Raw genomic sequence first — 20,699 nt, 5'->3', positions numbered from 1 at the left:
CTAAATGGGATTGAAGGTTACAAAGAGATTGTTAGAGAATTGAGCCCAGAGTAATATGTACGGCTGAGAAGCAGAACCAGAGACATTGTTAGTCTTTGGTGACATAGGCAGACTGGGGTGGCAATATAGTTCCCCACCCCCATGGGGCGTTCATTTTCTGTAGATTTCTAAGGCTTCCTATTTCTAAAATATTGGTCTGATTTCTGCATTGGGCATCTTAATACTACTGTCAGAGATAGACCAACAACTGTGCAGAACAGAGGAAAATGCAAAGTGAGTGTGCTGGTCCATTAGGGCTCACTGACAGCAGCGTGGGAACAAAATTCTATAGCAGTAGTGGTTTAAATGGGTCCTTCTGTTGCAATTTTAAAGAAGCCACATAGTCTTGTGTTTGAAAGAGGAAAATGCAACAGATATAGAAATACACTGATCTCCATGAATGTTTTTATATACAGGAAATTCGGGGCATTTGTCACTCTGTTATTGATTCATAAATCTATATTTTTAGAATCTAAGTAAAGACAAACACAGTTTGCATTCATCTATCTCACAAGCCAAGAATTTTCTCTAATGTGAAACAGTCCCTTCTGTGTCATCTAAAAATGTAATGTGTGTTTGAAGTTCTAACTTGTTTGTGTTATATCCACCTAATAGCATTTCGTAGTCCAGCCCCTAAGTAGGTCAATGAGTGGATACTATGTGCCTTTAAAGTACTTTGGTATCCTAAAACAGTGTGATGTGTTGAAGAGGATATACTTGAATGCCAGCTCTACCATTTATATCAACCTTGAGCACATTATTTTTCACTGAGCCTTTGATTGTCTAGAAAGCAAAAAGATGGCAACTTTAGAGAGGTCTCAGCCGAGGTTACCCTTGAGGCACAACCTGAGATGAAAGTCAGTGTGCATATAGCTTATTTGTGAATATGACCCCAGGGAGCAGGAATGCGGGACTGGGAAGGAAGCAGGGAAGAAAGGAAAGGCAGTAGAGGGATGAGTGATCCAGATGTCCACCCATACTGGGTCTTAGTCTTCCCAGGCCCTTTGGAGGAGTCTTATGAAATAAGACCCAGAACTGTTGACTGGCAAGACAAAGGCAGTTGTCCCTAGGTCTGTGTACCCCACTGGTCCAAGGTGGTCCGCAGGCCTTCACTCTTTCACACTTTCAGGTTGAACAAATATGAGTGCAGAGAAAATTCCTTTGGGCACCAGCTGTGGGGTCAGAAAGCTCTAAGGCAGAAGTGAGAGGTATTAAAGGTAGGCTGGGGCATTCTAATTGGTACTTGCATGAAGTCTGTTAAAGCATGCATGAAACTGGACACTACATCAGTGGATGAGTAAGAGGTGGGATTGAGGGTTTTGATGTGGTAAATGGGAATTCCCTGCCCAGGATTATTGTAAAAATTAAATATAATAAACTAAAAAAACTAAAGCACACTACCTGACATGTTATAGGCTCTCGTTATAGGCCATCTCCCTGGATGATCTCATCTACTCGCATGCCAGGATTACCATCTGCATGTTGGTGCATTCCAAATCTATATCACCAGCCCAGACTGAGTTCAGACATTTATATCCTTTTGGGTCTATTTCAGGCACCTTAAAATGAACAGATCCAACATTCAGCTAATCAGCTTCCCCTGCTTCATCCCCCGTCTTTGATCATCATCTCCCTCTTCCTATGTCAATAAATGAGGTCAGCATCCCAAGGCAGAGACTTTAACATTCATACTTTTTCCCTTTATCTCCCTCATCCCCTCATCTCCCTCATCCCACTCCTAGTCAGAAGTCATTACCAGTTCCTATCTGATCTACTCTTAAACAGCTCTCAGATGTCTGCTTCTCTTCCTTTGGGCTGCTGCCACTCTAATCCAGGCTCTCTCTTACTTAGATTACTAGAAGTTTCCCAGTAGTCTCCTAACTCCCAGTAGTCTTGATACATACACAATATCTGTTTCCAGTAAGTTCATCCTTTTTCAGAAATGTACTCGTGTTACTCTGTTGATTGTCATCCCATTTTCCAATACTAAGCACAGTACCTGATCCATAGTCCAACTCACTAAATATGGAAGGAGCAAAGAAGACAAGAAGGGCAAGAATTAATTTGAGAAAGGTTAGGGCAACAGTAACATTGATAAATTAGCAATATAGACAACACTTTAAACAATAAGAATAGATGAAATTATCTGTCCTCTTACCTTTATTTTCACTTTACTATTTTCGTTTTCCCTCAGGTTTCTCTCACTTGACCCATTTTTCCCCCACATTACATTTCTTCAGTCTTAGGTAGCTTCTCTATCTTCAACAAATTAAATGCAAAGTAAAATAATCATTCAGATAGTAATAGGGAGAAATAACAAATCAGTTGTATTATCCACCACTTGTATATGGAGCTTTACAATTCACAAAGCCCTTTCCTATAAATTTTATGAACAGAGGCTTTCAGAAACTTCATCTTTTTCTTATGAAGAAATAGTGAAAACTATGCTTAATATTCACATGTGAAGGGTCCTGAGAAACATGAGGTGGAAGATTGTGCTTGTCGTGCTTTCAAGCTTTATTTGTGACTGTCTCAGAGATATAATGAACTGAGTATAATGTCATTTCCTTTCTCTTCATTCAGCCAAAGGGTCTCTACTGCCACCAAGTTCAATTAGCAGAACTAGCAGGATATTCTGCACTAAAATGATCTGGATCCCACATGGGGAACTTTCCAACTCAGCCGTCTCTTTCCTTCCTTCCAAGAGAGCATGTGCCCTGAGTATCCTTCTTTTTGTTGCCTTTCATCAATCATACCCCAGTTAATTCCATCTCAGTCGGTCCTTCTCTTATTTGCAGGCACACATGAATAAGCTGACCTTCAGCCTGAGCATTATTTCAGAGAAAAAGCTAATGTGAATTTGTTTCAGATTTTATATCAATTGCAGTTTTGAAATTGAAAAATATAATTGGTACAACTATTTCAGTGGGTTTTTTTTTCCATGTTTGGAGGTATTAATCTTTTGGTCCTTACTCCTTACTTCTATTTTAATCAGTATTAAAACCAATGAAATTGTTTATACTTTGCACTGGCGATGGTTCCATTCATGTTTGAAAACAGTTTGACTCTTGGTATTTGTTTCCCAGAGATTACCTCACTCTTTTCTCAGTAAAAGGAGGGAAAATTGTTGATTAATTTTGTGAAGTAGTTTCTTTTTTAGTTAAACAGTAATAAAAATGTACTGATAAACTGGCACATTAAGGAAATTGATCTTTTTTCCTTTCTTCAACAAAATATTTTCAGAAGTGAACATCCACTTGCCCAGCTCTACTGCCATTCAATCATGGAACACCATCATTTTGACCAGTGCCTGATGATTCTTAATAGTCCAGTAAGTACCTAATTTATTGTTGTGGAATTTTAAAAGAGAGCTTTATAAATTCAGTTTTATTTTTAGTTCTTGGATTTATTCCCAGCATCATAAATTCTTGCACATACTTTATTCCTTTTTGGGTAAGGAAGGCAAAGCCAAAACATTTGAGATCCTCACAGCCTCACTTCTCTAGACAACCAGAACTGTCTACATGTTGCCTGATAAGGGAAATTTGGTTATTCTACTCTATGTGGCTATTCCAAATTAGAAACAAACAAAAATGTGTATTTTGCGGCTCTCAGTTAATTCTGCTTTTTTTGAAATGAAGTGGTTTCTATAGCTCAAGCATTTGTTTTCACAAAGCAATACCTTTTCTTCTTTTTACTGAAACTTCCAGTTACTAAGAAACAATTTTATTAAAGAATAAAGCTATTTAACTACTTGGTGAAATGAATATTTATCAACATAAGAAAGCATATGCTATGCTATGCTAAACATACTTGTGTTAAGGAAAACAAGATTGATTTAATATGCACAAGGACATTAACAATGGCTGTGCTGGTGTAATGAAATTGTTAATTTTTGGCGGGCGGGTGGTGATTGTTCATTATTTACATTATCTCCTGTGTGTAGGTATTACCTTAATAATAAGAAAAAATGAAAGTTTTAACTATTACATTGAACATACACAATGCATGACATATAATCTTAAAACAGTTTTACCACAATATCACTAAGTTTACTCAGTGGGGCTAGTTCTTTCCTGAGCCCTGGAAAAAAATTCAGGGATTCCCATTACTTTTCTGGTCACGATTTTATAAGTAAAAACCCTCTAGTTACTTTAGGTCCCAATATATAGTATAGAGTTCTCAAGTCAGAAACCAAAATGTGTACGCCTGGGTAGCAGTCCAAATTCTGAACATGATTTAACGTTTCACGTTTTCTGTTACTGCACTGGTAGGCTTCTCCCATTCCCTACCTTGTGTTTCTTCTAACTCCTTCCTCTCTCCCCAACCTCCATGTAGTTTCTTACCCCTTCATACTTGGAGAATGGGAAGAGAGAATAGGTAAGAAATGTTAAAACATTCTTAACAGACTGGTACTGATGTGAGTGTCTTGCCTTTTAAGACAAGAGTCAGACACAAGTCTACTCTAGCCCCACCTCCACCCACTAAATGATAGGAGACATACACAGGAACTCCATGCTCCTCACTCTTATCTGAGGTAAAGGGGAACTCACTCTCATGCCTCCCTCAACACCTCAGTGTGGGGGAAGAGTTAAAAGTTATATAGCCTGTTTTGGCACCCTCCTTATAAAGTCTGTATGTGGTCTAGTACAGATTGTTTTTCTACAACATGTGATTGTTTAGTATGAATTATATCATGTGTTGTTTAGTATGAATTATATCATGTGTGATTGGGAGGTAGAAGGATGGTATCAGTATACCATAGACATTCTATCATTTCATACACAGCCTCCCTGGGGTAAGAGGTGCCAGAATTATAGAAGTTGAATTCTGACCTTCAGCAAGAAAGGAAAAAGCCCTCCCTTGGCTCCTGCATATGCAGCCCTTTCCATTCTTTCTTAGGAATATTAAAAATGAGCACTTGCACCTGAGGCTCTCTCCCTCGCTTTGAACTGCTGTAGCCTCTCGGGAGCTTGCTCTTCTTTCAATGCCCACCTTAATAGCAGACTTACTGTCTCAACAATCAATTCTATATGCAAGATTGCAGGGCCCCCACAAACCAGCATTTCTACTTGATTGTTTTTGTCCATCTTTAATGTCCTCAGAGATAGCCTCCAGACCAGCCAGACTGGCCCGTCCAAGTTACTTCCAGAGGAACCAATTCTTGGTTTGGTTTGTGCTCTGGTTACAAAGTTGCATAGGTTTTGAGTGGTCTTTCCCAATACCATTTTTTTGCATAATCCATGTTATTTTTAGTGTACAGTTTTTCAGAACTGAAATTTCTCAGGAATGTATATGTCATGTTATAGTAGGAATATCTGTACTTTTGCTATCTGTGTGTTTCCACTAAAACTTTCATTTCAATATCCCATTACAAATTTAGCTCCAAAGAAAGAAAATATGCTTTTTTAAAAGCATATTTTACAATATTCCTATCAACTGACCTGTTACTATGTAACTTATTATGTAATATGTTGTTGCTTAATATATAAGGAATCTGGTTATCTATATGGCTGGCTCAAATTACAAGACCTATCTATATATTCTATCTTTGTAAGCATAATTACACAAGAAATTATATCCTCAGCCTTTGGGAGTAAAAAGTAAAAATATAGCACCAAAAGACATTTCATCTTCCACTTGAAATTATTTTATCTTAAAATAAGTATCAGAAGGTATTTTCTGAATAGTTTTCTGTTTAGCCTAGAATCTAAAATGATTTAGTATTTAAAATAATGTTTATGGTTGTAATTATAGATTATTGTCATTAATTATATCCATGCCACGATTTCAGCATCTAGTTATCCTCTAACCAATGTGTTTTGCCCTCAGCCTAACATACCCGGAAGTTCCACTGTCTTCATAACAAATCCTCTGCCTTCAGATCTCTTTCCTAAGCATCTGGGTTTTTTCTTGGCCCTAAGATATAGGAAGCATATCTGTCTCAACTTAGAGATGTTGTTTTGATCGTATTATGAGTGCCTGGTCTATGTATTTTACTTAGTTCAAGATTAGAGAACCACTATGCTTTAAATTACAGACAAGAAATAAAAAATCGTTACATAGTGAAAACTTTGAATGATTTGCACATGAATTAGCTACCTTTTAAATATTCCTTATAGATGTTTCAACCCACGCTTTCTTTCTCCACTGACCAGTAAGCACCCTTTGGCTCATGCTCTTTACCCATCTATATTAAGATGTCCCTAAGGAATATGCACTGTTATCATAACTGACCAAGTTAAAATTATATAAATTTGCACCAGAAATGTTATTGGATTTATTTAAAATGCCATAGAGAAGTGACTTTTTTCATACACCATTGTTTAAAAATTTTACCACTTCATTCTTCATATCCATTAATATGGCTTTGATTTTTTCCAAAGTTTTACACTTGCTGTAAATTATAGCAATTTGTCTGCCCTGTGGAAAAGAATAGCTTTAGATTTTAAGTCTGGACTAAGGCTTAAGGAGTACAAAAGTTGGAAAAACATGCGTATGTAGGCAGATGAAGCATCATGAAGCAGTTTACATGTATGACAGAGGGGTGGGGTAGGAACATAGAGGAGAAACATTATTTCATGGTATTTAAGTATGCCCTCCACATTCATGAGTTCAGAATACCGGGCATGTGTTTAAGATATGTGAATGTGTTTCCAGATTTTGTTCTTGTCTGCAGCTTCTCCAGGGTGCTAATGTTGGTTTTCTTTTTTTATAAAGGGCAATCAGATTCTCAGTGGCCTCTCCATTGAAGAATATAAGACCACATTGAAAATAATCAAACAAGCTATTTTAGCTACAGACCTAGCACTGTACATTAAGTAAGTTTTAAGAAATAACCTGAGAAATAGGTCTTTGAAGTCTTTGCATTGTTTCAAACTTTTGACATCCATACTGAGACATTTCAAAACACAAATGTCCTGGCAAAACTGCTTATCAGACTATGGAGCAGTTTCTTAAAGGGTAGCCAGAAAAGTCTACTCCTTTGGCTTACTTACTGCTGAACATTAAGAATATCTATTATTTCTGATGTTTATCTACTGCTGTGTCTCTGAAACTATATACAAATCTAATAGCCATCTCAAGGTCAGTCATTCCAAGCCATGTTGTCCCAAGATTATATAAGTCATTTGCTTTTCCTCCTTTCCCTTACTCCCCACAACTTCTGACCATTTCATGACTCCTTTATACCGTTGTTCAAGCTTAGGTGGGCAGGAAAAGGAGTTACTGCCAAGCAAGTAACTCTTGTTTCTTTTCATTTGATTTTGGCAGAAGAATATTTATGTAGAACTTTGAAGTTGTTGATTCTAAAATAAGAGTATACATTAGAGTCATCTCTGTGATTATGCATATTCATGATTAAACTGCCTTTCTAAAAACTAGAAAACACTTTCCTGCATTTGAGCAATCATAAGTTTCCAACTCCTAGCTGAGATCTTTGATGCATGTGTAGGAATGAGGGGAGTCAGGGAATCACACTCAGGATTTCCTTGTAACAGGAGTCTCTCTTCTTCTGTAAGGGATTCACATTTATGGTTGTAGTCACTCTTAGGAGAAGCAAAAACCAAATAGAATAAACACACAAAAACATCTGCCAGATATCTACTCTTATACATCTAGAAGTAACTGTATGTGCCTACTTAATTGGTTTTTAGAGCATTTTGAGGTTAAGACAAAATAATATATATCAATAGTATACTTCAGTTTATTAGAAATAATTGCAGAATAAGGATTATCAAATTACCAAGAATTTGAAAAATACCTGTAACCACAATGCCTTTCCAACCTTTACAGGCCACATGGGTCTCTCCTTTGAATCCTTACGAAACCTGCTTTTCATTTTTTATAATCATACACTATCAGTTTTATTACCTAAGTTTTTCTTGAGTCTTGTGTCTCCGGGTAGATATTAAACACTGCAAAAAGAAAAATTTTTGTCTTATGCCTTCTCAAAATGCTTAACAATACTGGGCACGTAAGAGGTATTCACTGTACACCGAATATTATTATATTCACTGAAAAATAACAAATATTATTTTAAACTTTACCTAGTCTTTATTTACTTCAGAAGCACTTTGCAACTTTATATACTTTTTATCCTCTCTCATGAAATAAATGATAAACTGAAACCTATAGATTATGCCGTACACTTAAAATATCTGAAATCATTCTCAGCATCAAATTTTTAACTCATACTGTTTCATTTTTCTTAAAATAACAAATATTCAAGAATTGAAATTACCACTATTTGTGATCTATAGTTAAAAATTAGGTGAGATTTAATGTTTCATCAAAAGCAAATGATAGAAGGGGGAAAGTGAGGTATTAAAGATTTGTAAATGATAATTTTTTATACTGGGTTCTAAGATGGGAAAAAAATAGAGGTTTTTTTTTTTTTAACCAAAAATTTACTCCATGAGTCTTTGTAGAACAAAGGGATAAGAGCCCGGGTAATTGTTATAACTAGCAATTTTTTTTTTAAACGTTATAGGAGGCGAGGAGAATTTTTTGAACTTATAAGAAAAAATCAATTCAATTTGGAAGATCCTCATCAAAAGGAGTTGTTTTTGTAAGTAGGTTAACTATCTTTAAAGCTGAAGTTTTTTACCTAGTTAATTTTCTCACTATTAGTTTTTATTGCAATTATTTGTTATAACATGATGATTTTAAAACCTGTCAGATCTTTCCAGAGGGTTGTACAAAGAGTAAATTTGAATATTTACTTGAAAAGAAGTGAATTTGCAAATCCAAGTGAATGAATTGTTTCTTTGTTCTAGAAAAACCTTTAAAATGTGGTAGAGTATCAATATATGGCTATAGGTTTCCCTTATTCATTTTCCTAATTCATTGTAATGGAAGTGCTGAAAATGGAATTATAAATCTTGTGGAAGTAAGATGTAGCTGCAAAGTGTTTACTTCTCCTAAAGAAAATCTGAAAAGGTAGAGCAGGGAAGTCAGAGTCCATACATGGAAGCAATACTATAAAGTCTCTATGATGAAAACAGTTTGATATTGGTGGAAGATCAGTGGAACACAGTAGAAAATCTAGAATTGCAAAAGACATATAGTATGTAATAAAGATAACATTCCTAGTGACTGGAGGAAAGAGAGAGATTAGTAGATAACCAAATGGAAAAAGACAAAATTGGATCTACTCTACAGACTTAAATTCTAACTGAAGCATAGAGTTCAATGTAGACACTTAAATCATACAAGCACTGAATAAAAATATAGGTGGATTCTTCTATAACCTAGGAGTGAAAAAAACTTTCCTAACTATAATTCAACATGCAGAAACAATAAAGGAAAAGGCTGAAAAATGTGATTAATCATTCAAAGGCTTTTCATGTGGAAGTTAGCATGTGTGTGGAGTGAATTAGGATGACCTACTATGATTTCTGATATAAGACTTTCATCAGTATGATACCTGATGTTATACTTTAATGGTTAATGATTAGTAATCAATGTACTTTCATCATACTGTGACGGTGTGATGAAATATAGAATGGAATACTAAGGTGACAAAAATAATAAAAGCAGGCAAGATTTTACCCAAGGTTAATAATTTTTCAGTCTGCCAATCTGGAGCTAAATAAGGCAGTTTGAGGACAAATTCCCAAAGTTCAAAGGAAAACTGAAACAATGATGCTCTGTTCTAACTGTATCAGTTAGACTTTCATATAAATTGTTTCTTTTTCTTTGGTCTTTATAAACTGCCATTTCCATTGTTTAGAGGGTTTCAACTTTTTTTTATTAGTAACTATTTACTGAGGGTATATAATAACACAGAAGTAAATAGGAGTTTTGGATTTCTTTTTTCCATAACAGAGCAATGCTGATGACAGCGTGTGATCTTTCTGCAATTACAAAACCCTGGCCTATTCAACAACGGGTATGTTGCTTAGTGACAATAACAGTAATAATTAAAAAGTGAAAATAATATTCTACCCAGCAATCCCACTACTAGGTATCTACCTAAAGAAAAATAAATCACTATATAAAAAAGACACTTATATGTTCATCACAGCACCATTTATTATATCATAGCAAAGTCATGGAACTAACCCAAGTGTCCATCAACAGTTGATTAGATAAAGAACATGTGGTACATATGCACCATGGAATACTATGCAGGCATAAAAATAATCAAGTCATGTTCTTTGCAGCAACATGATTGGAGCTGGAGGCCAATTATCCTTAATGAACTAACTCGAAACAGAAAATCAGACACTGCACATTCTCATTTATAAGTGGGAGCCAAACAGTGGGACACATGGACATATAGATGGAAATAACAGATACTGGGGACTCCAAAAGGGGGAAAGGTGGGAAGAGAACAAGGGGTGAAAAACTACCCGTTGGGTACAATGTTCACTATTTGGGTAATGGGTATACTAGAAGCCCAGTCCCCACCAATACACAATATACATATATACCAGACATGCACATATACCCCCTAAATCTAAAATAAAATAATTTTTTTTAAGTTTTTACTTTTTTTTTTTTTTTGAGACGGAGTCTTGCTCTGTCGCCCAGGCTGGAGTGCAGTGGCCGGATCTCAGCTCACTGCAAGCTCCACCTCCCGGGTTTATGCCATTCTCCTGCCTCAGCCTCCCGAGTAGCTGGGACTACAGGCGCCCACCACTTCGCCCAGCTAGTTTTTTGTATTTTTAGTAGAGACGGGGTTTCACCGTGTTAGCCAGGATGGTCTCGATCTCCTGACCTCGTGATCCGCCCGTCTCGGCCTCCCAAAGTGCTGGGATTACAGGCTTGAGCCACCGCGCCCGGCCAAGTTTTTACTCTTAAAGGTAGCTTCTGAAGTAAGTATGGAAATTTTTTTTGGAATTTTTAAGTAGTATTAAAAACCGATATTTGGACATACAAAGGCTTTTCTTTTTAGAAGATGCATTTGCACGTAATATTTGTAAGATATATTAAGAAAGAGAGCATCTACATTAACACAGCAAAAACATCGCTGTTGGTAAGTTTTCATTTCAGTATGATAAGTTGAGCATACCTAATTCAAAAACCCAAAATGCCCCAAAATTCAAAGCATTTTGAGTACTGACATGACACTTGAAGGAAATGCTCATTGGACCAGCATTTTAGATTTCAGATTTTTTGATTTGGGATATAACTTATACTTCTGGCTTGTTTCTTAAGGTCATCCCTTTAATGACCTTGAAAATTAGAAGCAGCAAAATTACTTTTCTTATGGTTAGCCTTCTAGACTATGCTTCAGCTCTAAATAGACATTAACAAGTAGAACATAGAGATTTCTGGGGCTTGTAGATATAGGAATTATTGATATAAGATGTCAAGAAGGTTCTGAATGGAGCCTGTTACCAGGAGGCTAGAAAAAAATCCTTCCCTCTAACTAAGTAACTGCTATAATGTTTTGCAGAGGCAATACAGGCTCAGAAAAGTGATGGATGTCCGTGCAGTGACATATATATTGTGTTTTGTTTTTTTTTTTTTCAAGATTTCATTTTGAGTCCTTAATGTGCTATTTAGGATTGTTGACAGCCTGCTGTTGGTCAGGGCTCTGGGCTGCGTAGTCAGGTAGCCTAGTAACTCTTCCTACAGTCTCATCTCATGAAACAGACATGCCGAGAAAACAAGATCAAAACTCATTCTCCATGTGCCAAAGCCAACACACCATAAGCACTTAGGTGATCTTTACCTACCTTCCTGCCACATAATAAACAGGACTATATGCCTGTTTCTAACCAGGGAAGATAATAGAAGAGGGAAGAATGTGTCTTCTTATATCCTTTCTTTCTCCTGAATCAAACCCTTGTACATACCGTTTTATGGGGGGGAAATAAATGAAGGAAGAAAACGTTTTTAAATAAAATTAAAAGGGAAAAATGTTGGAGGCTATCAAAGAGAGAGAGATGTACCTAAGTGAAAAACAGTATAATGGAATAGTCAAGAGAGCATGCTTTGGATGTAGACTACTTGTCTTCAGGTATCAGGCTGCTGCTTATTTGCTATAAAATGGAGATATATAGCTCCTAACAGGGCCTTCATTCACAGTCTCTGTTTTAAAGAATGATATGCTTTTCGTTGTCAAAACTGAGTCTGTTATTTATTTCAGATAGCAGAACTTGTAGCAAGTGAATTTTTTGATCAAGGAGACAGAGAGAGAAAAGAACTCAACATAGAACCCACTGTAAGTATGAAACCTTGTTGGTAGGAATTCAGATGCATTGTTTTAAAGTTGTAGACTCCTTTTTATGGTCCTATGGCATCTTTCCTTAGGACCACAATTTCTGATTTTGTTAAAACTTTTTTCTCATTGGAAGAATTATACATATTCATTACAGAAAGCAAAAGCAATAAAAGGCATAAAAAAGACACTTGGGGTCATCATATTGTATCACTGTTGTTTTGTAATTTGTTTTTTCCGCTTAAGTATTACAAACCACTTTTCATTTTAACAAATATTCTTATGTACTATCATGATTACATGAAATAGATGTAACCATAATTTACCTACTTCCCTTGGTGTAATGTTTGCAGTGTTCACTGTTACAAACAGCACTGTGATAAACATCTATCATAGATGTTTCACTCCAAACATCTATCATCGATGTTTCACTTCTACTCCTCGGTTCCTGCCATCAAAAGAATTTAATAAAGAAGCTGTGGCTGATAGGGAAGGGAAGGAGAGATACCAAAAGAAACATGGAGGAAAAAAGACCAGATGTCATGCCACCACCACTGTCTCCCCAGTTTTCTCAGTATTCTACTTGTTTACTCCTTTGTTCAAAGTTCTCCTCAGAAATGTGTTCACAGCAGTGTTTCATCTATAATAGATGTTTATCACAGTGCTGTTTGTAATAGTGAACACTGCAAACATTACACCAAGGGAACTGATAAACCGCTAAACCTCATTCTTCATTATCTTGTTAGCATAAATTCCCAGTTGTCATGTTGAAGGGCAAACAGTATTTAAAGGTCTTTGATACATACTGCCTTTTTACATAGAGTATGGATCTCAAATACAAGTAAAGATTCCTCTCAACCCACTTCTGTTTTTTAGAATGAGTTTCCTTGAAATGAAACATAGAGTTTTCTTTTCTTTTTTTTTTTTTTTTTTTGTATTAATTGCTATCTGACCTTCCTAGGCTAACCCACTGATTCACCTTTCTAGAGCCAGCTTTCATTGTGTTCTTTAAATAAATGCTACACAGTGGCTCATGCCTGTGATGCCAGCACTTTGGGAGGCCAAGGCAGTCAGATCACTTGAGGTCAGGAGTTCTAGACCAGCCTAGCCAACATGGTGAAACCCCATCTCTACTAAAAATAAAAAAATTAGCCAGGCTTGGTGCTGCACACCTGTGATCCCAGCTACTCGGGAGGCTGAGGCAGGAGAATAGCTTAAACTCGGGAGGTGGAGGTTGCAGTGAGCTGAGATGGCACCACTGCACTCCAGCCTGGACAACCATCCCCAAAAATAATAAAATAATAACTAACTAAATAAATAAATGCACATCTCTGTGTTTGGTCTGTATTTGTATTTTCAGGATCTAATGAACAGGGAGAAGAAAAACAAAATCCCAAGTATGCAAGTTGGGTTCATAGATGCCATCTGCTTGCAACTGTATGAGGTATTTATATGAAAACTACTAGACTTGCTAAACTTGAACTGTTATGAATTAGAACCTAAACTGAAGAGATTAATATTAGGTGCCTATTTTTTGCTTCTAAATCAAGAAATAAAATTATTACTAGTATGGTTTCTTTTACTGATGAACATGTTTGTACTGAACAAGGAACACATACTAATATCTATTGAGTGCCTACTATGTGCTAATCTCCAACAAATTGATTTGGGGATGCTAAGAAGAATTATGTGCCAGTGTTACCCTCAAGGAACAATACTGTATATACTGTGCGTTAGCATATTCTTTTTTTAAGTCTAAATTTTAGCCTAAAGAAAGAAAAGTAATCCAACTTTTTCTCATTGTCATAATGTGGCTTTACTCTAGTTATAAAAATTTTCTGAGAATTAAAAGGAGGTAGGTAGAATATTGCAGGTTCCCATTTCCACGTATCTGCTGGCTTGGCTTTTGGATGGGGGGGTGGTTATTCTAGGCAAATGGATTCTCCCTAAAACATCTAATTTATTAGTTTAGATGTTTATGACTCAGATGCAGAAAGAAGAGGTTGTCTTTCTCTTTGAAAGTTTAAACAGAGAACTATTGTAAGTTTTAATTATTTGGAAAAAGAACATTTGTCATGGAGTTATCATAGAATGTCAAAACCAGAAAAAGAAAAAAAAAAAAAAAACTAGAAATTTTCTAATCCAGATGTTTCAGATTTAGTAATTGAACTTGTAAAGTTCATCTTCCAATGAGACAGATTATTTGTCCCAAACAGGTGGTTAGTGGGAGAGGTGCATCTACAGTCCAGTTCTCACTCCTACTCCAGGGTTCTCGCCATTAAAAGAATTTAATAAAGAACTGTGGCTGACAGGGAAAGGAAGGAAAGATACCAAAAGAACCATGGAAAAAAAAAAACAAAAACAGGTGTCATGTGCCACTGTCGTCTCCCCATTTTTCTCAGCATTCTACTTGTTTACTCCTTTGTTCAAAGTTCTTCCTCAGAAGTATGAAGTGTGTTCAGAGCATTGTTTCAAACACTTGGACATCTCATTATTTCCATAACAGATGCTTTCCTTATTGATTGGATTAAGAGTTTCTCCATTAAAAATACTAATGGCTCTTTTGATTTTTCTCTATCCCTGTAAATACAGTCAACATAGTAATCACATCACCTATTATAGATGTTATCCTTCTACTATATATATATATGTATGTATGTATGTATGCATACAAGTATTCATTTTATTTGAATCTGCTGTTGAAATTCTATATGATACTGACATGTATTTTTAACATTATTACAGAAATAGTTATGTTCTCATTGTAGAAAAATCAGAGGTCGGGCACGGTGGCTTAGACCTCTAATCCCAGCACTACTTTGGGAGGCCAAGGCAGGTGGATCACTTGAGCTCAGGAGTTCGAGGCCAGCCTGGCCAACATGGTGAAACCCCATCCCTACAAAAAATAGAAAAATTAGCCAGGTGTGGTGGCATGCGCTTGTAGTCCCAGCCACTTAGAAGACTGAGGCAGGAGAATTGCTTGAGTAGGGGAGGAGGGGGTTGCAGTGAGCTGAGATCCACACCACTGCACTCCAGCCTGGGCAATGGAGTGGAAACCTGTCCTAAAAAAAGAAGAAAAAGAAAACTCAGAATTACTGAGAAGCAAAAAGGAAAATAAAACCAGTTACAATCCACTACCCAGAGAAAACTACAGATAACATATCAATGTATATGCTTTATGACATTTTCATATACTTTTCATTTAACAATAATTCATTAATTGCCTTTTGCAATCCATAATGTCATTATATCCGTATTTTATGTATCAAATGTGTTTCTGTGAGGGTTCTTTTTTATTCTGTGGGGGATTTTCCAGTGACAACCTATTGTTGAGTATTTGTAATTTTAAGTGTTTCACTATTAGGAAGAAATCTGAAATGAACATTCTTGTGGCTAAATATTTATGGCACTATAATTGGTACATAATAATGCCACACCAAATTATGAATCTTTATTATAATATAATCCAGGATAAAAGCCTATTTAATGGTTCATTGTATGAAACCATTCCCTAGAAAAACACAAAAACTAAGCAGCTCCTGATACAGTCACACTTAGGGAGAGCCAACTGTACTACATAGAAACAAAATGGCTTTTTTCCCCTAAAAGTGGATTCCACACAGATCTGCCTCCCTAGCACAGTAATGTTATTTTGGAATGTGTGTTTGCTCTGTCTCTCAGCATGTACTCCTTATCTGTAGTGTTTTAGAAGAATCATGTGTAAATGATCTGTGTATGTGCTCACACAGCTTGTGAAAATTTCAGCAGTGAGTCTGCTCATGAAATGAGTGGCCCTTTGTAACAGGCCTGTGGGAGAGGGCGTATTTCCTGGCTTCCCTCTAGCTGTTTGCTTTCTTTTTTTTCTTTAGGCCCTGACCCACGTGTCAGAGGATTGTTTCCCTTTGCTAGATGGCTGCAGAAAGAACAGGCAGAAATGGCAGGCCCTTGCAGAACAGCAGGAGAAGATGCTGATTAATGGGGAAAGCGGCCAGGCCAAGCGGAACTGAGTGGCCTATTTCATGCAGAGTTGAAGTTTACAGAGACGGTGTGTTCTGCAATATGCCTAGTTTCTTACACACTGTCTGTATAGTGTCTGTATTTGGTATATACTTTGCCACTGCTGTATTTTTATTTTTGCACAACTTTTGAGAGTATAGCATGAATGTTTTTAGAGGACTATTACATATTTTTTGTATATTTGTTTTATGCTACTGAACTGAAAGGATCAACAACATCCACTGTTAGCACATTGATAAAAGCATTGATTGTGATATTTCGTGTACTGCAAAGTGTAAGCAGTATTCTTGCACTGAGGTTTTTTTGCTTGGGGACTATTTTAAATAATTGTTTTTTGTGTTTTCTGAATTACCATTTTTTCAAGACTGTCTGGAATCTTTCCTTTTTCAAAAGTAGGTTAGGAGCAAATTAACATACATTCTGTGACATTTAATGCCTTTATAGGATAGTGAAAAATGGTGGCTGAGTGGATTTTAAGGAGAAATAATAGTATTTGTCAACAATGTCTTTTTTTAAAAGTTAAGGCACTCTGAAACAAATGGAAAGTACTATGAAACTGTATTGTAAAGAAAACATTATTTAATTGACTTGCTGTTTCGTGAGAGAACAGGCCAGAGAGAACTTTGTCATTTCAGTGCAGTACATTTTTCTAAAGGCTACCCATAAAATCACTTCATCTCACCTACCTGATGCAAAGCAGGTGAAACCTTAGGAGATGATCCAGTCACTGACTTGATTGAGGGATAAGTGTGATCTAGAAATGGAATGGCCTTGGATGTCTGTCAGTGAAGAAAATGTTCTGTTAGAAGATCTCTCTAAGAGTTTTTTTTTTTTCCTTCTGGACTTTCTTTTCAAAATAAAAGTGACAATTGGAGTATTGACCTGAAGTGAGACGTGACTATAGACAAGAGAGTACAAAATGACTCTTTTTCCTGTCAATTGAAATTTAAAGAAAAGTTTTAATTATATAAATAGCAAAGGGCTATTGCCAATACTAGGGTCAAAATTCAATTTGAGGAACAGTGGATAAGAAACTTTATGCCTGAATAACATTTAGCAGTATTGTGAATGAAAAATTACCATATTTTGATGTATAGGACAAGTCAACTGAGATCCAGAGAATTCTGGATATGAATGCTAAACACTGGCCCTTAACTCATATTCAATGGTATTTTCTTCCCATAGCATTTAGTATAGTTAACATTTTCTTAGAATTTGAGCCCATTTGAGTAGATTAATATTCTACATGTGTGCCCCTAAATACACATTTATTCAATATTGGAGAAATAGATAACGAATTAAGCAACTGGTCTAGGAAGGGAAAATTTATTTCAAATATGCAGGAATGTTTGGATTTGGGGAGAGCAGAAAGGAGAGATTTGCTTGATTTGTTAATTTCTACCTCCAACCCACAAAAAAAGATATTTGTTCTGAGTTTCTATCACTAATTTGGACAGAAAATTTCTTAAGGACATGGTAATGCAGCATTCTCAAGGACCTTTCACCAAAATGTGTTTTCCATCTGTTTCCCGATTCCCCTAAATTTTGCCTAAAATTCAATATGTTCCTTAAGTTTTTAAAATTCTGAGTGTGTATATATATCTTGACATAATGCGGTTTTACTTTTATCATTCTGGTTAAAAAAAAACACAAAAAATAGAAGCAAACCCCATTGTGTTGCCGTTATTTTGTATTTGGTAAAGGTTAATCTAGGAAGTTACCAACTGTTTAATGCTATATGTATTGTATACTTGTATTTTCAGGATATTTTATTTTTTTGCCATACATATAAAATTTGTAAGGTTGCCCCTTGGTGGCACTGGTATGTAAAATACACAGACTATCACTAAAATAATAGCTATATATACATACAGGTGTATACTTATGCATGCATACATAAATCCTTAGTAAGGAAAAATTACTTAAAGAATAGCAATCTTTAATAAACCTTTTTATTACATTGTGATTTAGCAGTTATCCTAAAATATGTACTTATACTTTAGTAGTTTGTTTGGTCCCCTTTAGTATGTGTCACTGAGAAATTTTTTAAAGACATAGTAGATCGTGTTTAGAGGCTTTGTATGTGTGTCATTTTAATAAGCAAGAAGATATATTTAGATTAGAAATGGTTTAGTCTGCCTTTGAATAATGTTTATTTTACTTTACTAGTTTAGACATTAAAAGAAGCTGGGCAATGCCTATTTTATTTTATTGTTGGATATTTCAGTTCATACAAAGAATAATACTTCTTTAGGGCTGGTTAATTGGTTCAAATAATTTTTAATTTCCTTTCCAGTGAATCTTCTCAAGTTGGAAAAATATACATATAGTCCTCCTTCACCTTACTCTATATTTACATTACCCATAACTAGCAAGAAGTACTTGTTCTAGATTTTTTGTTTGTTTAGTTATAAGAGAGTAACATGATACCATTTAATTTCAATTTTTAGCCAGAAAAGTCCCCACTATTTTACTAACTTGTTAAAAGATATCTATGTAATTGCCTGGCCTTATGTTTTTCAGTAGATTAGACTGTGCCAATCACAGTCCTGGGAGGATTTGTGTAAGTCACTTAACCTCTGTGTGCCTAAACAAGTTGTGCTTTTTTTAAAGGAGTTATGTTTGGGCAAAGCCTTTGTCTTCAAGCAAAATGTCACAGAAGGCAGCTACTTTATAAGCCCAATGGGCGGTGGAGACCACTGTCAGAAATGGGATATTAGTGTAGAGAGAAGGTGATCTATTCCCATGTGTCATTTCTAATGTTGAGTTTCCAAGACTGAACAAAGAGAATATATTTATTCAGCTTTACTTGCAGATCACTAGTGAATGTGAGATTTAGAGCTCATTGAGTACATTGCTTCAAGGTACAAACCCAGGATGATGATGCTGTCATCACTGTCTTTTTATTTTGAAGAATAGTTTCATTTAGGAGTATTAGAGATAAGAAAGTATATGAAAATATACTGGAAATATTGGATTCTTGGAGAAAACTGTTCAATCACAGATATATTCTTGCCTAGCAGTGAAGTGCCTTTATTTTCAGCATAGTAAACAAATATTAGACCTGTTCCACTTTGATTTACAGTTTTTTTCTGTGTTTTTCACCAGATTGTACTCCTAAAACTTAACAGGCTATCACAAGCAATTGTCTTTTGTTTACAAGATTGATTTAAAATGAGAGGATAAAAAAGTCATCATCATCCTCTCTTATGAATAACTGTAGTCAAAATAAGGTGGCACAATTTAATTGTTTTGTGTCAGAAATACATTGACCCGCCTTTTATTGAGTCCTGCCACATGTTAGGTACTGTGCTCAGCTGTGGAGACAGAGCAGTGACCTCAAGGAGCTCACAGTCCCTGAAGGAGGTGCTGGAGAAGAGACTTAGCTTATGATACTGCCGATTTAATGTGAGAACACGAGGTATACTTCATCACTTCCATTTTCATCAATAACATATGTTTTATGTACCTTCTTTACCTGAAACTTACTAAGAATCTACCAGTGAATGAACGTCCTGTCTTCTTGCAAGTATGAATCAGTTAACCTGTTGATAGTTGAAGAACACTTTAGGGGTTTTGTATTCTTGTATATAGTTTATTTTTTCCATATGCTAGCCAGGTAAAGATTACACAGTTCTTCAGGACTGTTAAATTGTGCATGGTTTTGGACCCCTTCTGCTCTACTACAGAGAGCAAAGAAGAAAGTATTAAAGCTCACTTTACCATTCCATATACTTACTAAAAGCCTGTGTAAACATATCTTAATGAATGTTGTTGAAAGCAATGTAAATAGTTGAACATATAAATTTATATTACAGTTTAAGAAAAGAAAACCTTATGAGGCATCACTAGCCACTGTTAATATCTATTTGTATTCTTATACCTTTTCAATATATTTGAACAAATACAGTTTCTGGCACTATTTTTATACTCGGAAAAGGAGTTATTATGTGTATTATGCTTAGCTTTTAAGTCATTTTAAATAACCATGAATGTTGATTTCATTTCTTTCCTTTCCTCCATCATGAGAGTCATTTCAGATGACTCTTTTATGACAAAATCACTTTAAAGGAACAACTTACCTCCGATTCTTGTATAAAGTCATGAGATGGTCAAGGTGGTTTTCCGTTGTGCAGATTCTTCATCTGTCAGTGGTTTCCTCATTTTGCCATGCTTTGTAAAAATAAAAAGAATGAACAAGTCAGTATGAATACTGTGTGATTATTAGGGGACTCTGAATTTTAAGTGTGGGGAATTAATAGGGGAGTTTGGATTTTAGGCAGGGACAATGGGCCCAATAGTTTGAGAGACTTTAATCAAGCTAACTGGTGATCCTATTAGCTGAAGAAAAGTAATCCTTTCCTTAGTCTAGACTCTTCTCAGTAATAGTCTTCCTTTTATTAATACTCTTTGCTGCCAGTTTGGGGGCTATGTTTTCCATCTCCTTCTCACTTCAAGTCAATAATGACTC

General features: G+C 35.7%; 1 protein-coding gene across 2 annotated transcripts in view; it reads left to right on the top strand.

The window, feature by feature from the left end:
• PDE5A (phosphodiesterase 5A) overlaps window positions 1–20,439 on the top strand; it is a 134,093-nt gene extending 113,654 nt beyond the window's left edge. The window contains exons 15-21 of one of the 2 annotated variants that reach the window (XM_023220046.1): window positions 3,283–3,370; window positions 6,760–6,860; window positions 8,531–8,608; window positions 9,868–9,931; window positions 12,140–12,214; window positions 13,572–13,655; window positions 16,081–20,439. In XM_023220046.1, the coding sequence (XP_023075814.1) occupies window positions 3,283–3,370; window positions 6,760–6,860; window positions 8,531–8,608; window positions 9,868–9,931; window positions 12,140–12,214; window positions 13,572–13,655; window positions 16,081–16,218 (628 nt within the window). In that variant the 3' untranslated portion in view covers window positions 16,219–20,439. The remainder of the gene's footprint in view (window positions 1–3,282; window positions 3,371–6,759; window positions 6,861–8,530; window positions 8,609–9,867; window positions 9,932–12,139; window positions 12,215–13,571; window positions 13,656–16,080) is intronic. The other variant, XM_023220045.2, reaches the window with a different exon arrangement.
• The last annotated feature ends 260 nt before the right edge of the window (window positions 20,440–20,699 follow it).

Source organism: Piliocolobus tephrosceles, chromosome 3 (assembly GCF_002776525.5).
Source record: "Piliocolobus tephrosceles isolate RC106 chromosome 3, ASM277652v3, whole genome shotgun sequence".
In the NCBI taxonomy this organism is placed as follows: domain Eukaryota; kingdom Metazoa; phylum Chordata; class Mammalia; order Primates; family Cercopithecidae; genus Piliocolobus; species Piliocolobus tephrosceles.
The sequence above is the reverse complement of the archived record's forward strand: the minus strand, read 5'-3'. Positions and strand labels throughout refer to the sequence as shown.